At 38.7% G+C, this 9,460-nt stretch overlaps 1 protein-coding gene across 1 annotated transcript; it reads left to right on the top strand.

Moving 5' to 3' along the window:
* Window positions 1-252: 252 nt before the first annotated feature.
* Window positions 253-6,114, top strand: LOC105053602 (uncharacterized). The gene is made up of 3 exons (XM_010934834.3): window positions 253-1,157; window positions 1,312-4,418; window positions 5,626-6,114. Exons 2-3 carry the CDS (start codon window positions 1,475-1,477, stop codon window positions 6,003-6,005), a joined length of 3,324 nt encoding a protein of 1,107 aa, XP_010933136.2. The 5' UTR covers window positions 253-1,157; window positions 1,312-1,474; the 3' UTR covers window positions 6,006-6,114.
* Window positions 6,115-9,460: the final 3,346 nt, after the last annotated feature.

Raw genomic sequence — 9,460 nt, 5'->3', positions numbered from 1 at the left:
CACATCAATACACTCTATTCCAGCCTGTCCCAAATCACCTCGATTTGTGTTCAAAGCCCAAAAGCCACTCCTAAGCTCAACCTCATTAGCTATTTAATTAGAGATAATATGATTATAATAACAACTAATAAACCTTAGAAAAATAAAGTAAAATGGAGCATGGTGGGCAAAAGGTAAGAGGTGGGGGCCGTCCGTTCGATGAGGACAGAGGGGGAAAGAGGTGGAAAGTTGAAACTCGAAAGCGTGCTTGCCGGCCATTATATCTCCCGTGTGTTTTGTTCTCTCTTCTCTCTCGGTCTCTGAGCTCTTCTCTCTTCTCTTCTATTTGTGTTTTTTGGATCGATGGTGCGGGTTGGATGAGGACAAAAGGAGGGCTGATGCAGTCGGGTTGGCGGAAAATCTAGCCAAAAGAAAGAGGAGTAAAAACGAGGTGGATTCGGTGCACGAGCGTCGGAGAAGGGGAGAAGAGGAGATAAAAAGGTGGCTTTTTTATGGAGAAAAGAATCCGGAAAGCTCGCTTTTTTTTGGATCTATATCGGAAAAGGCGGGCTTGAGTAGTTGTTTCCACGGTTTGGGAACCTGGGGGTTGTTTTCTTGGAGAATTTTGGGCAAATTCGAAGAAAGAGAGCTGGGTTCAAACGTTTTGGTCCGGGGGTGATTGGTTCTGGGAAAATGGTGGGTTCCAGGGGTAAGAATGAGAGATTTTGATGCTGAGAGTGTGTTGACAACTAGAAAAGTTTCTTCCTTGGTGGAGTGGATGTGGGAGGTGATAAGTTTGTGGTGAAAATGGAGATATTTGTGAAGTTTTGACGGATTTTTGGAAGACAGGGGGTGGGCTTTGGAGCTGGTTTTCTAACATCCTCGAATCAGCTCTTGACTTCTCTAGGGTTCGGTTTTCCTGCTAGAAGAATATCAACAACCAGGGTAGGCTGGATGCTGGACGGAAGGCTCTTTCAGCGTTAGGTGTGAGAATTTTGAATTCGAGAGCTGGAGCAGGTGGCGGCGGCGGACTTCTGGTTTCCCTACTTGCCTAAAGAAACTATTGTGCTTGTGAGTTTTCTTGGAATCAGAAAGTTCAGTCTTTTAAAGAGAAAAAAAGATCGGGATTGTCTCGTTTGTTGCTAAATTATTGGAGCCTTCAGCATTGGAATATTGAGGTATGTGAATGCTCTGAATTCCTTAAAGTTTCTGAAATTTTCTCTTATTTTTGATTCCTAAATCATTGTTCTAGTTCCTTTTATCCCCTTCATATGTTAAGCAAACTCTGTTGTTCTCTTTTTCTTTGTTGTATATTTATTGAACTCAATTCAGGAAATGAGTATGCTCAAGAATTACTGTAGTGCAGAAGGTGACAGGGGATGATGGATTCTTTCTTTGATGATTGAAATTAGGCATCTGAGGCTTCTGTTATATGAAAATTTCAGTAGAAGATGAGTTCAACTAGATCTTGATATCAGTACTTCTGATCATTAAAATGCCGGAGTTTTCAAAATCTGAAAGGGATTTTTCTTTCGCGGCTATTGATTTTGTATTGCTGGTAGTCTTTCTATCATCATGTAGTTCCCAAGGGCTAAACATGGAAGGCCAGTACCTTTTGGAAGTTAAGAGTCAAATGATGGATGACTTCCACCACCTTGATAGTTGGAACCCTAAAGATCAAATGCCTTGTGGATGGAAGGGTGTGAATTGCACATTTGGCTATGATCCTGTGGTTTCCTCTCTTGATCTGAACTCCATGAATCTATCCGGAACCATCTCTCCAAGCATTGGTGGCTTAGTGCACCTAACATATCTTGACCTCTCCTTCAATGGGTTCTCAGGAAGAATCCCTGCGGAGATAGGAAATTGCTCAAAGTTGGAGATTCTAAACATGAACAACAATAACTTTGAAGGCAAAATCCCTCCAGAATTGGGTAAACTCTCTTCCTTGGTTACCTGCAATTTATGTAATAACAAGCTTTCTGGTTCCCTTCCTGAGGAGATTGGAAATCTCTCCTCGCTCACAGAACTAGTGTTGTATACCAATAACTTAACGGGTCCATTGCCTCATTCCATTGGCAAACTCAAGAACCTGGCCATCTTTCGAGCGGGGCAGAATATGATCTCTGGAAGCTTACCTGTTGAGATAAGTGAATGCCAGAACTTGAACATGCTTGGACTTGCTCAAAACCAGCTAGGCGGTGAGATCCCTAAAGAACTCGGGAAGCTGAGGTATTTGACTGATCTGATTCTTTGGGCCAATCAACTGTCTGGAGTTATCCCCAAGGAGCTTGGAAACTGTTCAAGCCTTCAGACTCTTGCACTGTACCAGAATAATCTAGTGGGCCACATACCTGTGGAGATTGGGAACCTGAAAAATTTAGTGTGGTTATATCTGTACACGAATTTATTGAATGGAACAATCCCAAAGGAGATTGGGAATCTTACTCTGGCAACAGAAGTAGACTTCTCAGAGAATATGTTGACTGGAGGAATACCAGCAGAGCTAGGTAACATAAAGGGCTTGCACCTGCTCCATCTCTTTGAGAACCAGCTGACAGGGTTTATCCCGACTGAGCTGTGTGGACTCAAGAATTTGACTAGGCTTGATCTTTCAATCAACAACCTCACTGGTCCTATCCCTAATGGATTGCAGTATCTGACTGAGTTGATCCAATTACAACTCTTTAATAACATGCTTTCCGGTAGCATTCCTCAGAGGCTTGGGGTGTATAGTCCCCTTTGGGTAGCCGATTTTTCAGACAACAACCTCACTGGGCAAATACCAAGACATCTTTGCAGAAATTCTAATCTTATATTGCTGAACCTAGGGTCAAACAAGATGACAGGAAACATCCCAACTGGTATCACAAATTGCAAATCCTTGGTGCAGCTTCGTTTAGGTGGGAACAACCTCACGGGGAGCTTCCCTTCTGACCTGTGCAAGCTCGTAAACCTCAGTACCATTGAGCTTGGTCAAAACAAGTTCGGTGGTCCCATTCCACCAGAGATAGGGGACTGTAAAGCTTTGCAACGGTTTAACATTCCCAACAACTTTTTTACATCTGAGTTGCCAGGAGGGATCGGTAATCTATCACGGCTGGTTGTCTTTAACATTTCATCTAACAGATTTGGAGGAAGAATACCCATATTGATTTTCAACTGTACAAAACTCCAAAGACTTGATATCAGCCAGAATCATTTTATGGGCACATTACCAAATGAAGTTGGAAACCTCCTGCAGTTGGAATTGCTGTTTCTTTCTGATAACTGGCTATCTGGAAATATACCCTCAATTTTAGGACAGCTTTCTCATTTGACAGAGTTGCAGATGGGTGGTAATCAGTTTAGTGGTGGAATACCAGAGGAATTAGGGGGACTTTCAAGCTTGCAAATTGCAATGAATCTCAGCTATAACAATCTTTCTGGATATATACCACAAGAACTTGGAAATCTTGCTTTGTTGGAATTTCTTTTACTCAATAATAATCACTTAACTGGTGAAATCCCTGCCACATTTGTGAATTTATCTAGTTTACTTCGTCTTAATGTCTCGTACAACAATCTCACTGGTCCACTTCCTCCGATTTCTTTGTTTCAAAACATGCCCTTGAGCAGCTTTCTAGGAAACAAAGAGCTTTGTGGTGGACCTCTTGGTGAGTGTGTTGGGTCTCTATCTTCATCAACTCCATCTTCATTGAGAGCAACAAATACCCCCTTGGGGAAGATCATTGCTATAATTGCTGCTGCTGTTGGAGGGATTTCACTAGTTCTTATTGCTGTGATCGTATACTTTATGAGAAAACCGCTTGAGACTGTCGCTCCTTTGCAAGACAAGCAGCTTTCTTCTACAGCATCAGGCATGTACATTTCCCCAAATGAAGGATTTACATTCCAAGACCTGGTTGCTGCCACAAATAATTTTGATGAGGGTTTCATAATTGGAAGAGGTGCTTGTGGGACGGTATACAGAGCAGTCATGCAGTCTGGACACACCGTTGCTGTAAAGAAGTTAGCATCAAATCGAGAGGGAAGCAATGCAGACAACAGCTTCCGTGCAGAGATTTTGACTCTTGGAAAGATAAGGCATCGAAACATTGTGAAGCTATATGGTTTCTGCAATCACCTGGGCTCCAATTTTCTTCTGTACGAGTACATGTCAAGAGGCAGCCTGGGTGAACTGCTTCATGGGGTATCTTCTTCCAGCCTTGACTGGGATACGCGTTATATGATTGCCCTTGGAGCTGCTGAGGGGCTTTCATACTTGCACCATGATTGTAAGCCCCACATCATTCACCGAGATATCAAGTCTAACAATATTCTACTTGATGAAAATTTTGAAGCACATGTTGGGGATTTTGGATTGGCAAAGTTAATTGACATGCCATACTCAAAATCAATGTCTGCAGTTGCTGGATCTTATGGGTACATAGCACCTGGTGAGTCCTCCTTTTGGCACTTCTCATGATATACCTGTCATTTTCTTTCCTGTTTTGCATGGATATTTTCTTTCATTATCCCATGTCATTTTCTGAGTAAATGGCTGCTATACTGCCTATGGTGAAGGTTGCATTAGCCTTTTCTCCAATTTCTACTGAATATGCTACTATAGTGAAGGCAGCATATCTGTTAGCGGACCTGCTAATGCTGAACTGAAAGCAGGTCTTCTTCATGGTTGTTGTGAGTTAGTGTCTTGCAGAAGCTCTGGTTCATTGACTTGCATCATTTTTACTTCATTTAACATTATAAGTCTATATTTTGTGAAAATGCGTCAGTCACCATCAAATCATTTATCCAGTATCCTTATGCCTTCCCATCCCAACTGACTTTAAATTTCAAAGCCCATTTATCTAAGAACTTGCTTACTATATTTATTTCTTCTAAGCCATTCCAATTTTTTTTTTTTTTTTTTTGATGGAGAAAGAAAATGCTTTTGTTATAGTACTTCAGTACTTTGGTATAATATCCAGGAATCCTCAAATTAATACAATCATAATTTCTTACTTTGGTAGGAATTTTATTTAAATTTTGCCTTTTATCTTTTGGAAGAATTTATAAAGATATTCCTTTTCAAATTTATTCTAATAAAATATATATGTTGGCCTTATGATAAACCGATTCTTCAAAGATTTAGGTTATTTGGACAAGAAACAATCATGAAGAAAAAGCATCCTTTTTGCCTTCTTCATCATGTTGATGATCATTATTATTTCTGATACTGTTGATTAATTCCAAGTGAATGTTCTGTTATTTTTTATTTTCCATTTTAAAAATCAGCATCCAGCTACGCATGGATTTTTTATCTGTGCTTTCTGTTCTTCAAAATGGAATTTGATAAATCTTGCTCAACATTAACAGCCAGGACTAACTGCCGTAATCGTTTGCATGTGATTGCGTATGTTGATACTGTTCTACTCTCTCGTGCTTCATCTTGCTTGCTGTTCTATAAACAGCATTCACTGTATTATTTTTGTGGTTGTTTTGTTCTGGTTGTTGTTGCTGCTGCTGCCGCCGCCGCTGCTGCTGTACTTCTGTGTTCTTTGTAGGGAATATGACACATAGTCAATATCTCTTTGATAAATCAAATTTGCTTTATCATTATCATGTCTATGTCCCTCACATAGTCAAAAACTTTTTTTTTTTCAGAATATGCTTATACAATGAAGGTCACAGAAAAATGTGATATTTATAGTTATGGAGTTGTCCTATTGGAGTTGCTGACTGGAAGAGCACCTGTTCAGCCATTAGACCAAGGTGGTGACCTTGTAACATGGGTTTGGAATTACATTAAAAACAATTCTTTGACTCCTGGAATACTTGATGGTAAATTGAATCTAGAAGACAAGATTGCTGTCGATCACATGATCACAGTTCTGAAAATTGCTTTGTTGTGTACAAGAATGTCACCATTTGATAGACCACCAATGCGGCAAGTTGTACTGATGCTGATTGAGTCTAAAGAGAGAGCTGGGAGCTTTGCATCCTCGCCAGTTTCTGATCTCTCGCCAAAGGACAATCACACATAATGTATTTGTATGCTGCATTGGTTAAAGTATAAGTTTTTGTTGATTTTTCCTTGTAATACATGGTAAGTCTTTGATAATGTCCATTTTTTATACAATTGACGTTTCATTAAATTTAGCATCTTCTGAGAATATAAGTTTACTGAGCATTATAGTCAGTTTTATTTGAATAAAAGAATGCCTACAGAAATGTTGACTCAGTATATTTTTTGTTAATTCAAATGATTTTAAATTATCTACATGAATAAAACATAAATGTAATGAACAGTAATATTACCTGTGCAATCACGTTTTGTTCTGATAGTATATCTGTGTTAGATGAAATGTGATTATCTGCTCTGTTACCTACTGATTTAAATTTTAGACAAATTAGGATTCCTGAGCTTTATTTTGGTTTAAGCCTGGTCCTTGTTTTGAGGGTTTTGGAAAATGAAAATGTATTGAAATTATTTATTTTTGTAGGCTCGACTATTAATTTTAAACAAATGAATTATATAAACATTAATAATTTTTGTATATTTTGTGAAGATACATGCTCGCATGTATTTAGTCCTACATCAAGTGTACATGGGACGGACGGGTGTTTAAGTAGGACCAAAGATCTCAAATAATAAACCTTCTACTAGTCTTTTCAGATGAGATCCTTAGTCATTACTGATGGCATAGAGCTGGCCCAGCCCACAGCCCATGTGGCTAAGGGACTGCAACAGCCCCTTTTAGGGCTGACCATAAGCCGGTCGTATTGTTTGTGATTGGACTCTTTCCTTGGTAAGGATATAGTCCCACATCAAGTGTGTATTGGGGAGGTCTCGAACACTTAATTAGGACCAAGAACCTGAATGAAGAGATATATCAATTGCCATTTGGGATTTCCAATTTTTGTACTGGGAGTTTTTGACCTACTTTATTTTGTTCGCAGTTCTTGATGGCTTGATACCTAAGCCTTTGCAGCCCCTTCAATTACTCTTTTATTTTTTTGGATCTTAAAGCTTCTTGCATGCTGTCATACTTTATTCTGTTACACTCGGTTTGAGATTTTAAGCTTCTTTCTTCTTACATATGAATCCTTAAAGTTTATTCATTGGCCCTTTGCTCACTGCAATATTTTTATTAAAAAATCTTTGATTAGTGTTTTAAAGCATATTTAGGTCTGATCTTGTCTTCTTCAGCTGTGGAAGTTACTTGTTTAGAAATCCTAATGCTCATTTTCCCCTTTTCTAGTTGCCTAATTTTTCTATACTTGACTTCCTTTTGGAATCATAGGGTCATTCTTTAACTTTTGTTACTTTCAATTGTCAGTTGGGATTTCTACTTGTACTGGGAGTCTTTGACCTACTTGATGTTTGTTCATAGTTCTTCTCAGTGGCTTGGTACCTTTTTCCATTTCGTGTTTCTTCAAGGTGCACTCCTCATCATATATGATCCGGGTGTTCCGGTACTCTTTGTCAAATTTTATCAACCTGAAACTTTGTGAAGTTAGATCTATTAACTGCTCTGACTTGGCACAGTAAGCTAATGAGCATCACTCTAATTGCCTCATACTTGATAGAGTTCTAGATATCCCATTTTCATCATGTTCCCTTGGTGAGCCTCTTCATTACTCATTATTCGGTTGCTTCTTTCAGTTGTCTTCTAACCTCCTTTGTCATTGGCCTGTCCTCACCTTAGATTATGCTAAATGGGTGTAAGCATTGCACGCAATCTTGTAAGTTACTGTCAGTTTTATGGAAAGTAAGGTGTGTATCAGTTGAGCTGTAAAAGATGGCAAAGGGCTTGGTGCAGCTGATCAGAGCTAATATCGTGGCATCAGATGCAACTTCTGATGTGTCTGAGGAATGTTAAAACTTTCAATTTGGGACATGAAGACCTATGCAATGAATGTTTAACTCTGAAATGAGAACCCTGATGTCCCATGAATCTGGACTTCTTTAGTTATTTTTGACTGCATTCCTGGGAAGGCTATGGCACCTAAACAAACTAACCACAATGATACAAAATAACTCATACTTGCTTCTACATGAATAAATATATAATTATATCGACTATCTTAGTTTCTATTTTTTTTTGTTTAATTTTCTTCTATGTTTTAGCTATCCAGATTTTTTTCAAATTTTTGATATTTTCTTTTTGAAAAAAATTATAGAAATACTTCCTCAATTTTAGTCTAATTTTATTTAGATCCTTGTACTTTAAAAAATGTTAAACTAATTCTTTTAGTTGTCGATATATTTCAATGTGTTCCAGTTGTTCATTTTGCCAACAAACGGTGTTAATTTTTCCTCGCAATAGACGAAAATATCCCTCGCTTATGGATGGGCTTAGAGAAGAAAGAGGATGATGAGGAGGAAGAGGATGAGAAAAAGAAGTAGATGAGGAGGAAGGAGGGGGGAGAGGGGTTGTCGGCCGCAAGGAATGGGTTGGAGGAGGACAAGAAGGAGAAGAGGATGGAGAGAAAGAAGAGGAGGAAGATGAAGGAAGTTACTATGGAGAAAGAGAAATGGGTGAGGAGTAAGGGAAAAAGAAGGAGAGAAGGAGGGAGAAAGAGGATGCCAATGATGGGGGAGAAGGAGATCAGAGGAAGAAGAGAAGAGATGAAGATAAGGATATTTTTGTCATTTTATAAAATTTTGTTAACGGAGATAAACGACTGGATTATATTGGAACATATCGATAATTAGAAGGATTAGTTTGATATTTTTTAAAGTACAGAAGTGTAAATAAAATTAGGCTAAAGTTGAGGGGATGTTTCTATAATTTTTTTTTTTTTTTTTTTTGAATATTGGTTGTCTGCTTCTAGTTGGAACTTTCCCAAGCACTGAACTTATGACTGTCCAGAAAGTGTGAGAAGCACCAAACATCAAGACCTTCGATCAAAGGTAGAAAAATCATAGTGGATTTTTGAGACATGTCTTGAAAGCACGTCAACCTTAAAACTAGCAGCCTAGGTGTATTCAGATTTGTGTTTTTGGATTGGATTGTGTTTAGAAAATATAAGTGTTCTCTAAAGCCCCAAGTCCCCTTCTAATGTTCCTCCAATATCCTTCCTTTCCCAAACCCTGGAGTGATCTCTTCCCAGATAATTTTCCTTACCTAGAGAATGGAAGAATGTGATCACGTCCCCATGCTCTCTTAACTTTGGATAACCTGTTACTTCCCATTTTACCCAATCCTCTCAGATATCTTCTTTGATCTCAATCCAAAAGAGGAAGAAGAGTAGATAAAGAGGTAGCCCAATATCAAAGGAGGGGTGGGAAATGTTATAGTACTTTTAGGTTATCCTTTGAGATGGATGGGGGTGTGCATAGGTTGAGTTGGTAGGTTTGAAGAAATCTGAAATTGAACCGATTTAAACTGGTTTTCTGAAATGGAAACCGAAACCATACCGTCTATTTACAAAAGATCACTTGAAACTGATCCACAAAATTCAGTTTGATTCGATTTGATTTATTAGTTTGACG

The sequence above is a fragment of the Elaeis guineensis genome, chromosome 11 (assembly GCF_000442705.2).
Source record: "Elaeis guineensis isolate ETL-2024a chromosome 11, EG11, whole genome shotgun sequence".
Classification (NCBI taxonomy): domain Eukaryota; kingdom Viridiplantae; phylum Streptophyta; class Magnoliopsida; order Arecales; family Arecaceae; genus Elaeis; species Elaeis guineensis.
Note: the sequence above shows the minus strand (reverse complement) of the source record. Positions and strands in the feature narration are given on the sequence as shown.

What these genes read in the sequence shown, in the direction of transcription:
- LOC105053602 (XM_010934834.3), top strand. Translation starts at nt 1,475, where the DNA reads ATGCCGGAGTTTTCAAAATCTGAAAGGGATTTTTCTTTCGCGGCTATT. An exon ending in TTATGGGTACATAGCACCTG is followed by an intron (nt 4,419 to 5,625) that starts GTGAGTCCTCCT and finishes TTTTTTTTTCAG; the next exon opens with AATATGCTTATACAATGAAG.